Here is a 23,689-nt window from a genome sequence, read left to right on the forward strand (position 1 = left end):
TTTCTTTCTGAGGAATATTTATTTTAAGGGTAGAACTGAAGAAATCTTGAGCATTGGAAGGAGATGCATAATCTCTTTCTTTTAGAAAAGATTCTCAAAATCAAATATTTCTAAGAAAAAGTTGAAATGGGACTTTCTTTTTTTTTTTTTTTTTTTGTACTGGGGATCGAACTCAGGACCTTGCTCTTGCAAGGCAGGCACGATGCCACTGAGCTAAATCCCAGGGCTGAGGGGATTTTCTTTTCAAAGGTAAGGTCCTCAAGCAACACTACTAGACATTCTGATTCTGGAGGTTTCCTGTGGGGTCCCATGATCAACATTTTAGGAATAAGTGCAGTATAACATTTGTATAGAAAAACACACAAATTATAAATGGACAGCTCAAAGAATTTCATAAATTATACACAGCCATGTTACAAGATTGACATTACCAGGACCTTAGAAGCCTCTCCTTGGATCTTTCCAGTTACTTTCCTCTCCTGAGGGTAACAAATATCCCCACATGTAAAACCTTTGCATCTTAAGTAAATGAAATCATACAGTATATTTTTGTGCCTTTTTGATTTAAAATTAAAAATATTTTCAAATTGTGATTAAAATATACAATTTATTATCTTAATCATTTTAAAGTATAAAGTTTAGTGGCATTAAACATATTCCATTGTTTTGCAATCATTACCACCTTCCATGTTCAGAACTTTTTTCATATTCCCCACATGAAACTGCATTCTTTCTATTCTCCTTTCCTCCTACCCCTCCTACCACCATTCTTACTGTCTCTATGATTTTGACTATTCTAGGTACCTTGTACAATTAGAATCACATAGTATTTGACCTTTTGTGACTAGTTTATTTCATTTAACATAATGTCTTCAAGGTGCACCCATGTTGTAGCCTGTGTCAGAATTTCCTTCCATCCTCAAGACAGATAAATAATACATAAATGTACCACATTCAGTTAAATATACCACATAAATATACCAATGCATAAATATACCACATTCTGTTTTTCCATTTATCCATTGGCGGACACTTGGGTTACTTCCCCCTTTGGGCTATTGTGGACAGTGCTGCTATGAACACCGATATATGCACACTTTTTGATCCCCTGATTTCAATTCTTTTGGTTATGTACCTAGATGTGGAAATTACTGGATCATATGATAATTCTACTTTTACCGTTCTGAGGAACTACTGTACTGTTTCTCACAATAACTGCACCAACTTACAATCCCACAAGGGTTCAAATTAATTATTCCACATCCTCTCCAATACCTGTTACTTTTCTCTTTTTACTTGTTTTTGTAAATAATTGCCATCCTACTGCACGCAAAGTGGTATCTAATTATGGATTTTCTTTGTATTTCTCTAATAATTAGTGATGTGGAACATCTTTTCATGTGCTTATTGGCAACCTGAATTCCTTCTTTGGAGAAATATTTATTCAAACCCTTTAACTTTTAAAATCAGGTTATTTCTTCTTTTACTGTTGAGTTGTAGAATTCTTTAAACTTTCTGGGTATTAATGTCTCATCAGATACTGTACATTATTATCAAGTATTTTCTTCTGTTATCCTATGCTGTCAGTGTTCTCTGATGCACAAAAGTTTTAAAATTTTGAGGTAGTCTAATTTATCTATTTTTCTGTGCTGTTAATATCACATCCAAAAATTATTGAGAACTCCAGTGTCATAAAGCTTTTCTCATGTTTTCAACTAACAGATTTTATATTGTCAGCTCTTATGTTTAGCTCTTTGATCCATTTTGAGTTTATCATTGTACACAAGGGAAAGATCTAACTTCATTCTTTTACACATGGATATCTAATTTTCCTAGCACTGTTTGTTGAGAAGACTGTTCTTTCTCCATCTTCTTGTTGAAAATTATTTGACCATATATTGGTTTATATATCTGTCTTTATGCCTGTACCTCACTGTTTCGATTAACTGTAGATTTGTAGCAAGTTTTGCAATCAAGAAGTGTAAGACTTCTGAATTTCTTCTGTATTTTTCAGATTGTTTTGGCTTATTTGGGGTCTCTTGGATTCCACATGAATTTTAGAATTGATTTTTCTATTTTTGTAGAAGATAACTGTTGCAATTTTAATAAGGATTGCATTCAATTTGTAGGTCATTTTGGCTTGTATTGACATTTTAACTTAAGTCTTCTAATCCATGTTCATGGGGCATCTTTTCATTTATTTGGGTCTTTTAATTCTTTTATCAAGGTTTTATAGTTTGCAGTATATATACCTTTAGCCTTATTAAGTTTGTTCCTAAGCATTTTATTTGATGTACTTTGATGGAATTTCTTTCTCAAATAGTTCATGATTAGTGTATAGAAATGTAGTGTTGATTTTATATCCTGCAACTTTGTGAAATTTACTGACTAGTTTGTTTTTGTTTTTTGTTTTTTGTTTTTGGTACCGGGGATCAAACTCAGGACCTTGCACTTGCGAGGCAGGCAGCCAGAAGCACGGAGCTAAATCCCCAGCCCTCAGTGACTAGTTTTAACAAGATTTTGTTTATTTGATGTAATATGTAGGGTTTTTGTTTATTTTTCTTGCCTAATTGTTCTGGCTAGGACTTCCAGCACTATGTTGAACAGAAGTAGTGAAAGTAGATATCCTACTGTGATTACTTATCTTAGAGGAAAAGCTTTCAGTATTTCACTATGAAATATGACATTAGCTGTGGGCTTTTCATGTATGGTGTTTATTATGTTGAGGCATGTTTATTCTTTTCCTAGCTTGGGTATTTTTAACATGAAAGAATATTAATTTTGTCAAACCTTTTTTCTATGTCAATTGAGGTGATGTGATTTTTTTCCTTTTTGTTGTGGTAATATATGTGGTGCATTACATTGATTGATTTTCATATATTGAAGCATACTTGCATTCTAAGAATAAATCCTACTTGATAATAGTGTATAATCCTTTAAATATGCTGTTTGGTTCTGTTTTCTGGTATTTTGTTAAAGGACTTTTATATCAATATTCATATGGCATCTTGCTCTGTAGTTTTCTTGTGCCGTTATATGATTATATTTTCAGGAAAATGCTTAGCCTCATAGAAGAAGTCAAAAAGAACTTCTTACTTTTCATTTTTGGGGAACAATTTGAGAAGGACTGGTGTTAATTCTTCTTTTAATGGGTGGTGGAATTTACCAGTGAAGCCATCTGGTCTTGGGTTTCTGTTTGTTGGGAAGTATTTGATGACTGATTCAATCTCCTTTCCAGTTATAGGTCTTTTCAGAGTTTCTATTTCTTCATATTTCAATTATGGGAGGTTGTGTACTTCCAGGAATCTGCCCATTTCATCTAGGTTAACCAATTTGGTAGCAAATAGTTATTCATAGTACTCATTTATAATCCTCATCTTTATAAAATTGGAACTATGTCTTTTCTAATCTGATTTTTTGTCATACAGGTTCTTTGGAAGATCTATTGGTGAACTCAGGGAAAGGTGGCTAATACTTGATGTCTAAAATATTATATCACTTAGCATTTGGAGTCACAATTTCAAATCTGCAAAATGATGATAATAATATCTCCCCTGCCTACTTTAAAACAATTCAATCTGATAGATTAAATATCAAGACTTAGACTCAGAGCTTAGGGGAAGACAGTATATAAAACAAGATTGTTGTGCTCAAGGACCAAGTAGATCCATAGGGACTGGTTATAACTGTAAATTAATGTTTATGTTCACATTTCTATTATTAATATTAATCCATTACATTTGTATATAATATGCTTTGGTGTTCAGGTTTCTTAAATTTTCTCTAAAAGACACGAAAGTATTCCAGATAAGGTAAGAACACTCGGGAAAGTTCAGATACTTATTCAAGATCACGCCATTAATACATTGTATTACATTTTCAAACGGATATGGTTGTCAAAGGGGAAGCAATGAATTCTGCTGAGGCAAAAGAAAGGCTTGAATATAGGCTAAATCAGAGTTCTTTAAACAGAAAAGGGATATAAAAGGACAGTAGGGTAAAACACAGAAAAGTTAAGGGATATTAGGTATTCAAGAGATGGTGAATAGTATGATGTGATGAGAGTCTATTTTTGGGAGTAATAGGAAGCAATGACAGATCAATAAAATGGAACCAGATTGGAAAAAGCTTTGAATTGCCATGCAACAGAGATTATCAGAACTACTGACAGCTCAAATGTAAGTCAAAAGGAAATCAGTTGTGAAAGTATTTTGGAGCCTACACAATGCTAGAACTGAATAATGACTACTCTAGCTATTATTTTGGGAAAGAATAGCAGCTAGAGGACATTGCTTTCTTTAGCACATGGGAGTGTGACCTATCTCCTTCTATCACAACCAATGGTTTGTGTAAAACTCTACAGTGGCTGGCTTTATTTCTCATGGACATAATGAAATGGCCTCTGAACATCAGAGGATATTCAGAAAAAGTACCACAAAAGGACTGCTTTGCTTTTAGGGGATCACAGATGCCATCTGGCCTTAGACAGATTTAAACCCATTCATATACACTTCTCCCAGAGGGAATTATATGGGTTTTGTTTTTGTAATATTGCAAATTAGCCTGATAGCATCCACTGTTGTATACAATGTGCTTCCTTATGCCTATCTGAAGTGGTTATGCATTCCAGTTTAAATCCAATTCTTCTCATTTATTTTCTGTGAAGAAGGAGGGCATTTGGCTAATAGTTTCCCATAAGCCATGATAGGATAAAAGACTGCTATTAGATTAGCACCCTTTTTTTTCTCTGGACTATTTAACCCCCTATGGCTACTTATTGGAACATTAATAACAACCTCAGTTGCTATCTGGGAGTGAACTCTACCATCTGGATTTGGAGAAAATAGTTAGAAAAGAGTTCCCAGTTTAGCCCCAATTTAGGGAGGAAAATTATTAAGCTTAAAAAATAAACAACACATACATGTTATTAGCAACATTATTCATAAAAGAACAAAGTGGAAATAACCTAAGTGTCCATCAACTAATAAACAGATAAACAAAATGTGATATGTCCACATAAAGAAGTACTACTCAGCAATAAAATGGGATGAAATTAATGATCCATGATACATGAAAAGCCTATGCTAAGTGAAAGAAGCCAATATAAGAAGCCATGTTATACAATTCCATTTATGTGAAATATCCAGAAAAGACAAATCTATAGAGACAGAAAGTAGATTAGTGGCTGCCTAGTGCTCAGAGATACTTAGGTGACCAGAATTTACAGTTAATGAAATAAGGATGGATGACACATACAGAGTTGATGAAAATGTTCTAAAACTGATTGAGAGTGATGGTTGTACAACTTGATAAATTCACTTAAAAATCACTGAACTATACGCTGGAAATGAATTATATGGTATCTAAAATATGACAATACTACTTAAAGTTATTTTTTTCAAAAAGTCAGGAGTGATAGCTTGTAGTAAAAAAAGTATTAAACTAGGGATTTTAATCCCATTCCGACAATTAACAAGTGGTGTGGCCTATACCATGTAACTTCCTTTCTTGGGCCAGCAGCTTCTGCAAAATGAAGAGGATGGGCAATTTGATACCAAAAGTCCTATTAGTTGTACAGTTCTGAGAGTCTAGATTTTAGGTACCATGAAACAGTGATAGCAACATCATTCTTATATTGAGTTCAGTTTTCTAAATACTGTATAAAAAGGCCTAAGCCTTTTAATGCCACATATTAATTTAATTCAATCATTCTCCATCATGAGTCCAGTTCCAAAACTTAAAGATAGACTCAGTTGCCCTTATCTCCACTTTAACATCATATCTGGTTTTCAAAAACTATTCCTGATTGCAAATTATCAAGTATGTTGCTCCCCTGAGCTGAGTTCCAAGGTGGGAGAGTAAACCTGGTTCAACTTACACACAACTCAAAACTCACACTGCGGTGAAGCTTTTGTCAAGTTCAGCTCTCACCCAACTGCAACATGAACTGGACCAGAAATCCCTACAATGTTGATAAGAATGTCATGTTGGATGAAATGAAAAACCTTTCTAGAGTCCACATAGGTAATATCTAATTTTTTCCTTATCACCTTAGACTGTCACTCAGTCATAGGGGGAAATTAAATTAGCCTGACAAAATTTGTTCTCTACAAAGTCCTGTTCTTTACTTCTTTATGCTTGTGGTGGTGATCTATAATTGCTCACTTGTTCTAAGTTTGAATTGTACTTCTTCTGTTTCTTCTCTCAGTTATAGATGGATTGAGGAGCCAAAAGTAAGCAAATGATTCTCATGTCCAGTTTTATTTCCAGTATAATGATACTTAAATGCTATCATGGACTTAAATGGAAAAGCCAAATCAATCTGAGAACTAAAGATAGAATGCTAAGACATATAGGGCTACCAAACTTTCAGGAAAACTGAAAAGTTCAGCAGTCCCCCTGGGAAAGTTATAGACTTTTTCCAGAAATTATATCATGTACATTATAAAGTGGATTTCATATAGCAAATCTTTATTAACTAGGATTGGAATCAAGATGAGAGTTCTTCACACATGACTAAGTAATACTGTATTTCTTATCTTTGTAAATATTTGTATTTCTTATCTTTGTAAATATTTATAACCAAAACCGAAACTTAAAAGGTAGAAGATTTTACAGTATATTTCTAACCATTTAAGTGTTTTGTCCTAATTTTCAGCATGATCAAAAAACCTATAAAGGCTACACCCTACCTCCTCTTACAGGAAAAAGCAAGCAAGGATTCTTGTTATTACTGGCACTCAAGACTTACATTTGAACTAATACTAAGAACAGGGCAGACGGAAAGAACTTGGAATAAAGAAACACATTCATTCCACATAATGAAATAGTAATAAAATATCTACAGAAGTTTATAATAGACAAAAACCTGGCTTGCCAAAGTGCTAAAGTATACACAAACTTTTCCTGTCTAATATTTAAACAGTACATAGTAAGACGGAAGTGTTGAGTACTAGATAGCAGAAATGGGAAAAATCATGACACTTGTCAAATTGCTTTACAGACTGGAGATGTAACCATCTAAATTTTGCTACACAATGGCCTATTGTATACATAATAGTATTGGTAAGAAGAGAGTGAGCTCATGCCAGGCTATAGCTGAATAATTAGAAATGAATCTCCTCATTCTTTTCCTCTCATCTGTGAGGATGAATAATACACCACTGACTAGAACTGTGGAAGGCTATTAACAAGTGGTTAATAACATATTACTCAAGAATAAATATTCAAAGTGATATGCTTTAAATCAAATGTGGAATATTCCACAAATTAAAATGGTCACTGCAAACAGTGACCTCCATCTTTCAACCCAGTCTTTTAGCATGCTTTATTTTCATCAGCTTAGAAAATATATCACAGATCAACAAACTACAGCTGGTGGGTCAAATACAGACTGATAGCTGTTCTTTAAAAAAAGTTTTATTTAGATACAGCTATGGGCCTTTGTCTACATATTGTTCATGGCTGCTTTCACGCTACAATGGCAGAGATGAATAGTTACTTGCAACAGAGACCAAGTAGCCTATGAAGTCAAAAGCATTTTGTACCTGACACTTTATGGAAAAACTCTGCCAACTCTGAAATATAGCCTTGCAATCAGTGAATAACATACTGTTATAGTAACAGTACAGATGGACTATTAAACTGAATATATTAAGAGATGTAGTATGGAAGACATGCTAGTAGCAAGAGTTAAGAAGCAGATAACATGGCATGTTGGCAAGCTAACAACAAATATTATGTGCTTACTGAAATATTTGAGGACTATCTCACAGGTACATAAGATACTTCTGTCAGATCCAAAGTCTCCTCAACAATACACTGCAAGACATTGCTATAACTGTAAAAGTGACTGCCTTATAATTATTTCTAATTTAGCCAGTATTATTTCCTAATCTCATTAACTGTCGTTAAATCTCTTCAAATATGCTAACAAAACATCTAATATTTAATTTGAATTATGAATATAAAAAATAGAGAAGCCACTATTTTAAACCACTGTTTAAAATAATTCTAATTCATCTGAACATTTAACTAATTCCCAATTAAACTCTGATCTGAAGAGTTTAGTACATATTCATGAAATCAAAGACGCTAAATTAAATCCAAAGGTGAAAAAAGTTCATTCTTATCGACAATGATGTTTTCTAGAGATAGGAAATTATCCAAAACTAGTGAACTATGCCACTCTTTGGATTATGAATCCCACAGTTTTGCTGAACCTTCAAACTGTCTACAATAAAATATATGAGAATCTGAAGAATATGTCAGAAGGAACTAGTACCATATTTTAAAGGACAAATTGAGACAAAAACCATTATGAAGTTCCTGTAGAGTAGCCAAGACTCTCACTGGGATGAGAGAGTAAAGGAATGGTGGAGAGATATTTAGGTCTTTTTTCTAGCCCCAAAATTCTAACCACACCTGCATAGGGAAAGACATGGGGAAAGGTTGAGAAAGGAAAACAGGTCAGGGGGAAAGAAAGATAAAGTGGGAAGGGAACACAGGAGAGGCTTATAAGAGTTTTACACTGCAAGTATTTATAGCTGTTGAAACAGCAAAGGGAATGCCGGGCCATTTCTCTTTCCCACCCTTCCTTCCTCACCGCCCCCACCCCTCATTAAGTACTGAATTTAGCAAGATAAGTTACTCTGAGAGAAACAAACTATGGAGTTGTTGAACTTCCTTGCTTTTCTCATCAAACACTCCCAGCTCAATCACTTAAACAGAGTGAGAAAACAAGCCTAGCATGAAAGTGATCCTGTACACAGGTGCGGCAGCAATTGCTTAATTCTGCTTCTCAAAACAAAGAAGATCCTCACAAGCACAGACATGCAGGTCTGGAGGTGGGGGAGAGGAGGTGGAGAAGGAAGAGGAAGCTCAAATACATCAATCACTAATTCTCCAGACTATTTTCTCAATCTTCTAGTATGTTGGAAATCAAAAGATAAACTCTTTATAATCTGGCTTCTGAGTTTTTTGGGGGTTCAAATTAATGATTTTATTTTCATCTTTAACACTAGCCAGAGTCCAAAACAGACTGATGTCCATTGATATAGTTTAAATGTGACAAAGAATTGAACTATGTACACCGAGGAAAGGAAAGAGATTTTCTTCACACAGACCTTTTCCTAGTTTGCAGTTTCTGATTAGTAGAAACAAAATTCATTTTTTTCCCCAATTCAGTTTAGGATGAATACAATTTTATGATTAACAATGTTTGCTGTCTTTATGGATGAAACAAAGTTTTAAATGGCTGCACAGTCACCTGGCCTTCCTGTCTGGGAACATCAGAATGGAACAAGAGCATCTCCGTGACACCCAGGGGTGACTTAGTGCCCATGACAACAAGTGGAGGGCAGGCCCATAACACCACAATGATGGGGGCTGATGTTCCTATGCTCTCCCACTTCATGGACAAAATTACTCATTCAAACAAACTGGTAGTAAGTCAAACACTGCTTTAAAAAGTCAGAATAAAGAATAAAGCATTTTCTTTTGACATAGAGGAAGGATGCTCCTTCAGCCTCAACTAAAGTGAATCCTGTGCCGAGTCCCTGCTCCTTCAGAAGGGAGAACTGAAGGTCAGTTATTGCTAGCAAAGCCGGAGTAGCCCCTTCCCCACCATGAAGATGGCTCATACAAACAGCTACTGGCTTGGCTTGAAGGCCTCTGAGGAAGGTGTGGAGGAGAGGCAAGCTGGCCCTACATGACCCCTCCTGGTGCCCTGGCAGCTGGCTTGGGTCACTCTCCTGCTTCTGAGAGGCCCTGAGGTGCTGGACAGCTGTAGGTTGAGCAGAGGCTGTTAGCTGGGCTCTCCAGGGAGGGACAGCCACCATGCTTTGCCAACCAAAACCTATGGAGCTGTCGAAGGGCAGCTTTGGAAATAAGTATCACCTGATGGGAGAAGGTGAACCAGTGCCAGGTCAGGTGAGCCAACATCTCTGAAACAGACATGGTGACCTGGACAAAGACATGGAAGTGAGAGGCTACAGGCCACAACTGCTGCTGCCACCTCCTATGCCTACTGAGGCAGCAATCAGGCAGTGGGAACTGAGGACTGGAGGGCTGGAGGACACATGGCCAGTGCAGGGTGGCTTTTATCAGAGAAGAGAGGATACCCAGGTGCACACCTGCCCCCGACCTGCTTGTTCTGCACCAAGTGGAGAACTTTGGAGCACGGGAAAGGTCCCTGAGAATGGCTGGCAAGCAGAGACAGGCAAGACAAACACTGCTCTGCAGCAGCTCGAGGACTCTGAAGAGGACACTGACCTGACGGCACTGCCACCTGACTGCTGAGACATGGGTAAGAGTGGGCTCTGTTGCACTTTTTGTTTTTGGGAAATAGGGATTGCTCTGCAGAGGTCCTTGAGGTTGGAAGAGAATACTGCACATCAATGGTAAGGTGCAGTCAGAATCACAGGTCACCTCTCAAAGAAAGGAAAGGCCAGGGGCTGCTCCTGTACTGGGATCCTTGGGTCAAGTGGGTAGGTCTGGCTCAGTCACTGGGTGACAGGCAAACTGGTCCACTGGTAGATATCTAGAAAGACTGTGTGGAGAGCTGGTGAGCCTTCCAGTAGGGAAACTTCCTGGCACAGGAGCAGGTACCAGAAAGGCCAGAGCCCCAATCTTCAGCTCCCATGTGCCTAATTCCCCTTCTCCTACTTTGGGACCAGGCCACCCCAGGGGAGCAGAGGTGAGGAGCTGGCCTGGGAGTGCGTCTAGGTGCAGCTCCATAGCATCAAACTCAAGATGATAAAAGGATCTAAGTAGGGGTGGGAAAGGAAAGAGAAGTTTATATATCAGATGTTGGTTTTGAAATAGTCTTGTTGAGCTCAGGAAATGAGGCAAATAGCATGCAGAGAGCCCAGCCAGGCTGTCTGTCCATCCACCAGTTTCTCCTGAGAAGCTCAGAGCTCTTCACATGTAAACAGTGTAGTACTATTTGGGATTCATCTCTCTGTGAGTTGGGCAAGTGTTAGCATTCTTCAGGGAGTTGTGAAGGCACTGGCTACAGAAGATATGGTCGCACTCTGTAGAGACAATGAGATCCATTCTGCAAAATCTCCAAATATCCATCCATGGAGATGGGACAGCTGATGGTACTGGAGGGCCTCAGTCTCATGGCTCCCTTGTCCCTGATATTTCTGAGAGTGTGAGTGGTCACATACACACCCCTGGAGAAGTTTGCAGCAGTCTATTGTTCTCAGCCTCTCATACCCACTGGTTACTCATCCTCCAATTTACAAAGAATTTGCAGCCAGGCAGATTTCCAGTATCTTGAAGTCCTCATCCAGCAAGCAGTCACCAACCCACTGGAGCCAGAGCCAGAAAACACCTTCGTGAGCTACCAAGGGGACCGGCTCAGGCAAGACTACTGTCTCAAAGCAACATATTTTCTCTGCAGGCATCTGCCCTGCCCCTCACTAGCTTATGGTTTATATCTAGAGCTAAGTTTTACCACACAAAGTAGTGAAGAAAACTCAACAGTTACAAATGATATGTGAGCCTACTGAAGCCATCCATGGAGAAATGTGATTAACCAAATGACCAGTCTCCAATCTGCCTCTGGCCAACTGTCTCCCTTCTATTCCAGAGTGAGTCAATCTAGTTAACTGAATTGACTTGCTTTTCACCCTTGCTTCACCTCACTTCCCCATTCCCAAATATTTCTATACTTAAAAATGCTATAGAAACAATGGGGCTGTTGGCAAGTATCCTTAATCATCATGAGACAAAACTGGTGTCTTAACAGTTCTGTCATTGCCAGCTATGACAGTTTGACAACTGAAGGACAGTGCAACTTCAGCAGACACTATTTTTAATTTTGATTAACAATCCTTGTGAACATGATGTCTAAGATATACTATAAACTTCCTCCTTTGTCCTTATTTCATATACCTTCCCATTTCTCCATCTCCTGTACTTCTTTCTATCTCTTCCTGTCATCAGTTTCAAACATAGAGATTTTTTTGACACATTACTGTTTTTTAATATAATGATAATTGCATTACATCAAGATTTCATACATGGTAAAATATGGACCTTATAATGATCAAAAGTTTCCAAATGTATGTGCTTGATACATGTTAAGGTCAAAATATAAGTTAAGGATTTGGTTTTTTTCTTTTTGTTTTTTGTGTTTTGAATTTATATTAAATTTTTTTTAAAGGCTGTAACATGAAAAAAGAACACAACACAGATTACATTATGATGACCAAGGCAGTGTTCTACATGACAGAAATCAAAACAAAACAAATTTATACAGTAAATATACCAGTGCTGAACAGAGTACTTGAAATTTAACCCAAGCTGCGTATGCATAAAATGATCTGACTACAGGATTATGCAAAATAAATTTTTTTAGAACACCAGAATATCAAACATTCTGACTATAAAGTGATTTATTCCCCTAAAGAGTATTTTGAGACAAGTTCTGTATGACATGAAAAAAACTGACATAACACTTAAATACAAAAATAGTTGAAAACATATTTGTAATGCAGTTATCTATAAAATATACAGTTAATCTTATTACTTAAAAAACTGAAAAGCAAAAGACCACCCTGAATAATGGTGAAAACCTCAACAAAGAAAAATGCTCATCATTTGGATATCATTGGCAGAAAACTGGTAAGATTTTGTTGAGGGGAACAAGGAAGGTATCTAATGAAGTCATTCATGTAAAATTTGTTCAAAAATGTTCATAAAGTTGTAAATTTCTGCTTGTAACACCTTAAAATATTATACCACGAACACACTTTCTACTATTTAACTGGAGGACAAAAGAATATCTTGAAGAAAGTGTTTCTCAAAATGAGGTTCAAAAGTCCAAAAGAGTTCTAATGTGGGCTCAGTAATAAACATGGTAAACAAACACCCTGGGTGATTATTCTACACTCTGAAGTGCCCTACGGAAAAGAGCAACACTTAAAAGCAAGATCCTAAACATATTTCTGACATGTTAGAATTCTCCATAAGTTTATGTTGTGAATACTGCTTTTTGTTTTAAAACAAGTTCCAGGCATTAAGAGAAATGTACATGCCTCAGAAATGAACAGGAGAAAGTCTATAAACATTTTCCTTTGATGTTTTCATTAGTTTCAAACTAAATTATATGAAGAAAAGACAATACGTGAATACAAGCTTTGGAAAAGTAATACTTATGAAATGGGGCATCTAAAAATGGTTAAAAGATAATTTCTTAAATATTTACAAATTCCAAATTGTTCTGGATTTGGAACTAGATCATTAACTAAAATTAGGATGCTATATATCATCCTGTTTTAGTATCATTTTTATGCCAAAGATGTGACAGGTAACCATCATCATCTAAATGTAAATGAGTTAAAATGGTACAATCAATCTTAGTTTAATTTAATTTTAGTTAATGATCTAGTTCCAAATCCAGAACAATTTAAAATTTATAAACATTTAATAAATTATCCCCTAATCCCTTTCAGATGCCCCACTTCATGAGAACCATTACCCCTCCAAAGCCTGTAGTCGTATATTGTATTTTCCCCATATAAAAAAGATACAAGTATATGTGTTTTTATTCACAATTGTTGGTAATTTCTGGATTTTCCTGAAGACTGTATAAACTGACCACAAAAGGTGGTCAGTTTCAAAAGTGTGGTTGGAGAGAAACTAGCATAGGTAAGATATTTTACTGAAAAGACAAATTGTTTTCTTGTATCATAAGAAAAAAGAAAAAATATTAGGCATTATGTCCCACTCAACAAATGGAATGTATATACAAGTGTGGTTATCAAGCAACTGCCTCATTGTTATTTAAATCAGTGCATAAAAATCTAATCTATGAACAAAAAATTCCATATTCTCTACTGTAGACTATAAGAATCAAGTATTACATCTAAATATGGCTTCAAAACAATAAATTAAAATTAGCTTCTAGACATCTCTAAAATGGTTAATTCTTTCTAGGCTGAGAACAATTTTTTCAAGCATTAAATGGCAACATAAGGAAAATGCATAGTTGAAAAATGGGGATCAGACCTCTTCATCATACATCGTAAGATGATTGATATACTCAAAACCTGCAAATTCATATCCATCAAGCTCCCTCACGATGTAATTATCGTCTGGGGTGAGCTGGACAGGTTCATTAGTAAATTCAGGATCCAAGTTGTCCAAACCGAATTGCTCAGAGATATTTGGTTTAAAGGGAGGCATCACCTGCTTTTGTTCCATCATGTCCCAGTCCACATTTTGAAAGAATGGATGCTCCTGAATATCAGCAAAGCCCCTGTGAGGATGACAACCCAGTCGTTCTTGTTCTTTTGGGTCCTTGTTCAGAAAACCCTCTAGGACACTTGCAGCTTTTACAGACAGAAAATGAGGTATGACAATGTCTCTTTCCAAAATTACTTGCAAGACATGCTCTGTTGAGTTTTCATAAGGGTTATCAGAGCTCTCATCAAGATAGAATGGAGACTCTCCGATCATCATAACATATATCACTACTCCAAGATTCCACCAGTCCACACTGAAACTGTAATCTTCCCTTCTTATAAGTTCTGGAGCCATGAAATTAGGAGTGCCACAGAAAGTGCGGGTTGTGTCTCCTGGCTGTAAGCCTTCCTTACACAAGCAAAAATCGATGAGTTTAATGTGCTCTTCTGAGTCCAGAAACACATTTTCTAATTTTAAAATTCTGTAAAGTATTCCTTGCTGATGAAGGAAGTTGACTGCTAAACTGATTTCTGTGGAGTAAAACCTGGCATGTTCTTCAGGAAGCCATCTTTGTTGCTGCATATGAAACAGTAGATCTCCCCCACTGACATAGTCTAGAACAAGGAGCAATCTGCATTCTGTCTGGAAGCAAGCATGCAGTCCAACTAGAAAAGGACAACTGGATGCCTGCTGTAGAATGCGCTTCTCTCTCTCTCTTTCTGTATCCGATCAATGCTGACATGCTCTTTTTTCACTACTTCCATTGCATACATATGATTTGATTCTTTCTGTTGGACTAACAGTATTTTCCCATAACTTCCTCTGCCAATCACTCGGAACAAATCAAAGTCCTCAAGACCTAAACCAGATGAAGCTTTGCCACTTTCCCCAATGTTCCCTGCCTCGTTCTCTTCATCAACTTGTTCTAAAGCCTCATGAGTTGAAAGGTTATGTGGGATCGCTGTGTATGCAGGGTCTGAAGCCATGGATGATGGATCTACTGGCATCGTGGGCTCTGATGGTAAAGAGTGCTGCCCACATTCAATTGTGACAAGTTTGTGGCACTTCTTGTGAACTGAGAGTTTGCAGTTGGTGCACTTACACACCTGGCAGCCAAGTCCCCCTACACGGTCTGTGCAGACAACACAGTGAGCTCACCTGCTGAAGCGTTTGGCCTGAAAAGCACGGCCAGTCACATAATACAGCTTTCTCCAGCAGCCTGCAGCTCTGTGGTGGATGGATTTCTCTTCTCCTGGACAAGGTACTTTAGGATGTTCTGGTATACAAGGCAATGAATGAATTAAGAGCTCAGAATCTTTCTTTAGCTCAGAAAGCCTAATGGCCTCTTCTAACTCCAACTGAGGTGACACGGTATATGGGTCTCCTTCCTCCTCTACCCAGTGTGTGGTGAAAAGCTGTTTATTGTCCAAACACCACACATCTCAATCTTTATCTCAAAGGGGATAGAATTCTCAAGAGATCTTGTCATGATGTCTCTTCCCAAAATCAGGGCTGATCAGGTAGAGGTGTGGGTGGTGGAGGTGCCTGGGAAGAAGGGACCATAGACGGGTTGGCTGTCCAGAAAAATAGGCTGCCAGGGCTCAGAGAATGAGAGCAGCCTGACTGCCTGCAGGGACCACACTGGCCGGAATTCTGCACGGCTCTTTGTGAAGTTGTTTCCAATAGTGGCAGCCACGCCTGGGTGGATGTACACCAGGCTTCTCAGTGTCTCTTAGGGGCCGGGGGCTGTGACTTCAGTCTCCCCCCCTGCACTTTGACTCTCAAGGTTTTCTGTGCCCAGCTCTGGGGAGGCCTGCTCAGAGCTACTGGGTGTTTCTGGGCCTGGTGATACTTGTTTCATGCTCTTCCCAGTTTCCATGCCATTGGTATTTGGGCTTAGAGAGACTTCACTGGGGTACCTTGATTTTGGTAGGTCACTGGTGGTCACTCCTGGGGAGACCATCCCTAGGGTGTCTGTGACAGTCATGAGGCTGCTGCAGTGTGGCTTGTGGCATCTGGATGGAGTCAGCCGTCTTCTTAATCTTTCAGAGATACTTTCTCTACCTGGGGTCCTGAGGCTGTGGCCTCTCGAAGTGGAGAAGCAGCTCAGCATGTTCGCTGTTGACCATCTCCAGCCAATTGAGCTTGGGAGACAGCTGTTACTAGATTGTGACACCCATTAACAAGGGTTCCAAGTTCTGTTTGGAGATGTTGCCAAGAAAGTGAGCTCATGTCTTGGGGTTCCATAACCTGAGTCTCCGTATAATAGAAAAGCCTATAGCCCTGTAGGGATAGAGACCCCTAGGCAGGGAGAGATGAGCCCCTCTACAAAGGAGTTCAAATAGCTGGCAGAACAGGCTTAACCACCCACAGAAAGCTGACAGTCTGCTGAGGCTGCACCTCTTCTTTACACTGTACCCTGCAAAGCTTGGTTTGCTAAGATCAAAAGGAAAAAGAACCTTGGCCCTAAGATATAAATGGTCCCTGAACAGACCCTTCCCTGTTATCCCTAGTAATGAGCTAAGTTAATCATTAACCAATCAAGTAGGGGGGCCCTCAGCCCAGAGGCAGGATAGGCCCCAACTACTATAAAACCAGCATCTTGAGCCTCCCTGCGATGGTGGCTCCGTTTCAGGCACCCCTGCCTGTCTCTCTGCGAGAAGGCAGCTGTACTCTTGCATGCTTCCTGAATAAAAGTACAACTTTGCTTCTATGCTTTCAGTCTAAACATAGAGAGATTTTATTTAAAATGCCATGCCTAGTTTCTAGAGCCATAGTGAAAGTTGCTATATAAATCTCAGGGAAAGACTAGTGGTTATAAAAGTGAAAAGGTACCCCTAATTTCCCAACTTCCATGGTTACATACAATAGTTTACATTCTGTTCCCTTAATTCATTATACTTTACAATAATACTGTAGCACTGGAACATTATCATTTTATGCAGGAGAACAAATTATTTGTGTGCTCTAAGAAGAGAGGCTCTGGCAGTATATACAGAAGAAGGTTGCTTCACAGCATTATGTTAAAGAATAGTTCATCTATGAAGTCACTGAATAAGACACTAGAAACATTAGGGTTCTCCAGAAAAAAAAAGAAGAAAAGCCTTTTCCTCAGTCATCAAGCTATAATTTCTTTGCAAAAGACTTTTTCTGGTGGTTAATGGAGAACTGGGACTTCTGGTACCAGCCAAGATAGAATAAGCCCAGTCTAGCCCCTCTCTCCCAACTACAACTAATGTCTCTGAACAAAATATAAAAAGCAACCACCTCTGGGCAAAATACCACAGCGGGAGAATTGGCAAATAAAGGTAAAACTTAGGGACCAGTGAGGCTACAAAACCACTGAGGTCTAATGGCAAGAGGACATCTTTAAATCATTACAAGAACAGTTAACTCAAGAATTCTATATACCACAAAACTATCCTTTAGAACGAATGCAAAAATACAGTTATCTTCAGGTAAAATACAGAGATCATACTAAATATTTACACAATATGACATTAAAATCTACATTTGTACAAAAACCTATACATAAATGCTTAGCTTACAACTATATTTATAATTGACCCCAATTGAACACAAATCAAATATTCCTTAACTGAGGAATAGATTAACTACAGTACATCCATATACTGGGCTACCATTCAGCAATAAAAGAGAACAAATTTCTGATACATATACCATCATGCCTGAATCTCAAATACATTATGCTAAGTGAAAGATGCCGGAATCAAAAGACTAAAATAGTACATGATTCCATTTATATGGCATCTGGAAAATGCAAAACTATAGGGATGGAGAACAGACCAGTGACTCTTAGAAGTTACAGGTAGGGGAAGGGCTTAACTGCATGGGTAGCTTCAAAGGAATTATTATTATTATTATTATCATCGTCATCATCATCATTATTATTTTTACAACTCTTACGTCTTGAATGTAGTGGTAGTAACATGCATCTATGCATTTGCAAGAACTGTAAACAGATGTATATATTTTACTACTGATTTAATATATTGAAAAACAAATTCGGGCCAGGAATTTAGCTAAGTGGTTCCACTGCCTGCTTCACAAATGCAAGGACCCAAGTTTGATCCCAGTACCAAAAAAAAAATTAAAAAATGGAGAACTTGAAATCTTGACACATTTTTCATAAGGAAAATTTGACAATACAGTTAGCTAATTGCCCATATTTACATATTCACAAGTAACAATAAATTTATTTAAAACCTTTGTTACAAAACATTATTTGAAAATAAAGCCTATTTGGTATTCATATATTTAGGGGGAGTCCAGAAATCTTTAAAATAAAACACTACCATTCATGTCATCAGTGTATAAGTTTTGATATACAAGCTTTTCCAATTCCATACTATATATGTGGCTATATGGCTACAATATTTATTTTAACCTAATATTTAAAATAAATAGATACTGTCATAAATGTTACTATACACATATTCACATACACAAATATTAATGAGAAAATTAAGTCATGCAATTAATGCACAAGCTCAGTCTTGATTCTTCTAACACTAACCTAACAAGTTTTTTGAATGTCTATCATATTAATTTATATTCTATGGGGGCTGGCAGAGTAAAATGTTAAAGATTAAGTTTTAACATACCCGGTCAAAGAGTGCAAAAAGTTGTCTCAAGACATCTGAAACAGGTAACTTTAAATACTCCGCAAATTCTTCAATACCAATTCTTCCTCCCTTTGAGGAACTTGCAATAGATGCATATTCATCCAAATGCTTACGAATACCATCCCAATCTAATCTAAACAAAGAATTATAAATAAATGTTATTAGCCCTTTTCAATTCATATGAACATCTTGTGAACAACGTTTACTAATTTGAGGGGGAAATATGTGCTAAATTTGAAAAGGAGAATCAAGTGAGTACTTAAAAGTACATATGGAACATGTATGCAGAACATTTCATTTTTAACAGCATACCAGTACAACTAATAAATATCCCAAATATCTGAGAGAAAACATAAGTAAATGGGAAAAGCAATGTAGTAGAATAAATGAATTAGAGAAAAAATGAGAAAGCAAATTTTAACCTAAACACTACTTAGTAAGTCAAGAATACTTACTAAGTTGTTACAAAAGAAATTATAAATCCTGTTTTCAAGGAACTCTCAGGCTGATACTGAATTCACAGTTCACGAAAGGTTGTGATTAGGGAGGTTCATTAGACCATATACACTTCCTCCATATTAGTTAGAAAAAATCAGGGTGATAAATACTGGAAAATACACTGCAGCCTACATCAATGTCCTGTCATTGGCTTACAGAACTGAACATGTAACCTAACACATACATCTAAATTTCGGTGACTTATTTCCACTTTTCAAAGTTATGGAAATATTTTGCATATAATACCAAAATAAAAGCAAAACATTTTTGTTATCTAAAGATGTAAATGATGCTTTTTGCATATCTATCAAAATATTATTATTTATGCTATTTAATATTGAACTTAGATAATAATAACTGGTTCTGCAGCAACTTCCTAGGGAGGATGTTAAGGGCTATTAAATCAGTAAGCTCTGCAAATTCCTAATTAGAGCTGAGAACAGAATGAATTGTAGCAAGAGGGGGTTTGGAGGGTTATTTCCCTTTTATCCAAGATAGCTCAAAGGGGATATCTGAAATGGTTTAAACTATATCATAATGCACAAAGGTGAGTTTTTGCCTTAAAAAACAGATACCAAGACAAAAAGAGTGATCTATGTAAGTATTTAAAGATCAGTGATAGCCAGAACTACTATTATGCAAGTTTTTCTCAAGTGGAAATCTGACCACTTCATGTCAGTATCATGTGGTTATGTTACCCTTCTCTTAAGAAGGCCACAGGACTGACCAACTACTCTGAGCCATTTCCAAACAGGAAGGCGAGCTATGTGAATCCATATTTACAGCTATGGCTTGTTTTCACTTTTGAAAAAATAAAAAAACTATATGACTGAAATGGGAGATAAATTCACAATCCTGGCTTTCCTTATAAACACCACATGGTCCTAGAGCTGAGCAATAATAAGGCAAGAGAAAATAAACATAATACAATTTCAGATTCTTTTTTGAAAACTTTTATGCAAGTATAGTAATTTTAAAGTACACTTACTTCAATTTCTGGCTAACTTTAGTAAATTCCACCAACCCAGCTTCCATAGGCAATGTCAGCTGTCCTGCTGAGATCATCAGTCTGCAGTCTTCATAGGTATGATCTGTTACTGGGATTCCTAGTGCTCTGAAAGTATTAAAAAAACTGAAATTCAATTTTTTAAAAAAATAATGATTTTTCAGTAGGCCTGAGTTGATCAGCAAATAATAATAAATAGAAAAATATTTACTACTTTTTAGTTCAGTGACTATGGCTTTTCTTGCCAAAGATATATTTCTCTAATTCTTCACAGACTTACAATGGCTCAAGTAAAACTCTTCATGCTTGCATGCTTCTGTCTATTTAGATGATAATTTTTGTTTTGTGTTTTAACAAGAACAATAATAACAGTTAATGTGAGCTTCAAAGAAAATATTCAGAAGACTTAGGTTCAAGTTTTAACTAAGTCTTTTGCTAGATGTGGACCTTACAGTATTTGACTCTAAGCTTCATTTTTCTAATCTGTATATAGGAATAATTAAATAATTACTCTACTTCACAATGGTATTGAAGGACAAAATAAGAATGCCTGTACAGGTACTGTTTAAACCCATAAATGGCATTTGTACACGCTCCAGGTGAAAAATCTATCCAAACCACTAACTTGTTTTTCATTTTTATAACTAGAGGTTACCTCCTACTAACAATCATCTAAAAATGCTGAAACAAGCTGAAACTAAGCTGAAATTTCTCCCAAACCTAACATCCTCTAGTCTCAAAGGAGAACATAACTCTTGCTACCTCATAACTTTTCAGAGAGTGAATGATATGAAACAGATTTAGAAAAAATATATATTAATAAGAACTGAAAAAAATCAGTATTAAAAAGAAAGGCTGTAAACTATAAGAAATAATTTCCCAAAGATTATTTTTCACTAAATTTTTACTTACAAACATTCAGTGAAAATCGCAAAATCGCATCTTCAACCACATTTGACTTTTTTGGATCATTGTGAGGAACATGAAATTGTAAGGAACAATTCAATCTATCTAAAATGGATTTTCTGGCCCTGTTTTTGAATAATAAATATTTTAATATAAGAATATTTAAGATGAAAAATAAAAATATAAGATATTTCTGGAATTATAATGCTGAACAGTACAGAATAATAGTTGAGACCTTGAGCTTTACTAACAGGAAATGTGAATCTAAGTCCCAGGCCAGTTGCTACTTGGTATAATTTTAGGCCAACTATTTTACTTCCCTGAGTCTATTTCCTTACCTCATAGAGTTGCTATGCAGGTGATAATGTTAGAAAACGCTGGTAAAGGACCTACCCCAGTGTGTGGTAAATATTTATTAGCAGCACTTAGTAGTACCACCATTACCTTACATCTACTTTGCTCCTTACCATTTTCAAATGCTTTCATCATGTACTTTCCTGCTCGAGTCTCATTAATAATCAACACCATGAGAAAAGCAAGGTAATAATTTTAATTTCCATTTCAGACGTGAGGAAAAATTTTGAAGGAAATCTGTTCGAGTTTGTGCAGTTAAACAAGTTTTTTTTAACTCTTTATGTTAAGTCATTACACCTCTTCAAATTCAGAAAGGCTGCCTAACCAAATGTCTTCTCCTTTTTTGGGTACATTTTGGGAAACTAAAATATCTGATATAAATTCTCTCAGTTCCTAATACTTACCTTGGTTCCTAACTTTTTAACATAAGCTGGGATGAAAACATATGAAAGAAAAGGAAGAAAATAATATAAAAGCAAATTTTGTAGCTGACCTAAATGCTAGATAAAGCAAACACACTTAGTAACAAAAAAAAATTGTTGGCTAAATATTCATTCTGTTTTAAAATAAGATTTATTTATGAAATATTAAGATATATATATGTATGTGTATATATATGTCAAATTATATATATTTATATATCCAAAGTTGGCTACAAGACCAAATTCAGCTCTGAAGCTAAATTCAGAATTCCTGTTGAAGTTTTACTAACAGAAAAAAATTACTGCTGGCCTATTAGCTCCAAACCTCCTATGGAGGAGGACTGAGGGAGGTGGTAGCTGGGAAGAGGGTGCACATCTGGAGGGCCCTAAGGCTGCCTGGGTGGTGGTAATGTTATAACACATTCTTTCATTACAAGACAGGGGGTGATTTATCTACTCACAACACTAGCCAGTTAAAACTGCCTTAAGTGCAGGAAAGCACCTTCTGTTTTGCAATTTCTAAATCCTAAATTTATAGCCATTTGTTCATAAGGGTGACATTTTCCCTTTTCTGTGCATCTTTTCCCTTTGCAAACTTTCTCCATTTTACTGCTATAATCCTTAATGCCTTTGAAACACTCTCCCTTAGGCAGCCGGATGGAGCTGAGGGAACAGAAGGCCAGCCTAGGAAGGAACTGCTGAGACAGTCACAGGCTTTGTCTGACAGTGACCGGCCAGCTAGGGGGAGGATTCCACCTCTGGAGGGCACTGCCTGATCTCTTCTGGTTATTGTACCTGCCTCATCTTTTAATAAAGATGCATCTCCATTAGTTTGGGGCTGCAGCTGGAGAAATACTTAGAGAATGTTTCACTAACTGTGTCCCTGGGCACATTACTCTACTTATCAAAATGAGTTGGGAAGTGAGGCCCTCGTGGGAGGAAAAAAATGACTTAAAGCTATGTCAAGTGACATTTACTAATAATTTTCAAAGTATTTACTGGTCATAAGCTCATACAGACACTTACTCTGCCATTAAATTCCGGACTCTACTGGCAAAAAGAACGGGATCCTTTTTTTCTTCATCACTTGGTACCTGAACAGGCATAAACTGAAAGACAAATATATATCTCCATAATAATCCTTAGTCCTAAGACATTAAATGCAAAATAAATTAATTTATAACCTATCAATATAGCTAATCTCTTACCTTTCTAGAGCATAATTTACATGATGCTTGGACTAAGCAAGTTCATGTCCAAGCCCTGGGTCTGCCTGTGTACTAACTTTGATAAACTGTCTCTTCAACTCTAAAATGACGACTATGATCACCTACTGCCCTGGTTGTTCTGAGAGTAAAATGAGCCAATGTCTGGAATTCTGGAAGACATAGATCTTCAGTTATTGATATACTCTCAGAGCTGCATTTTCTCAATTTTCATTCCTTTATATAAAATGTTTCTATTTTCTTTTCTTGTTTATTTTTATTCCTTATAGTTCTATCTTCTCCAACCATTTCAATAGCAACATATTTTTATTATATGATTGAATTTTATTTTGTTATTTTTTCTACTTTAAAAGTTTTTAGTACTGGCTTTCTAGTTTTTTGCTTAACACAACATTTTGTTCTATCATTTTTAATTTTACTTTTTTCTCCACCTGC

At 36.6% G+C, this 23,689-nt stretch overlaps 1 protein-coding gene across 3 annotated transcripts in view; it reads right to left on the bottom strand.

Moving 5' to 3' along the window:
- Positions 1–23,689, bottom strand: part of Lpcat2 (lysophosphatidylcholine acyltransferase 2) — a 71,908-nt gene that overhangs the window by 19,934 nt on the left and 28,285 nt on the right. For all 3 annotated transcript variants that reach the window (XM_004847910.3, XM_087206398.1, XM_087206419.1), the window contains exons 9-11: positions 23,055–23,137; positions 20,329–20,454; positions 18,822–18,975 (exon numbers count right to left, since the gene is read on the bottom strand). In XM_004847910.3, coding sequence (XP_004847967.1) covers positions 18,822–18,975; positions 20,329–20,454; positions 23,055–23,137 — 363 coding nt within the window. The remainder of the gene's footprint in view (positions 1–18,821; positions 18,976–20,328; positions 20,455–23,054; positions 23,138–23,689) is intronic.

The sequence above is a fragment of the Heterocephalus glaber genome, unplaced genomic scaffold, assembly GCF_053883595.1.
Source record: "Heterocephalus glaber isolate CG9 unplaced genomic scaffold, H.glaber_assembly_v1.0 deba00000071, whole genome shotgun sequence".
NCBI lineage: Eukaryota > Metazoa > Chordata > Mammalia > Rodentia > Bathyergidae > Heterocephalus > Heterocephalus glaber.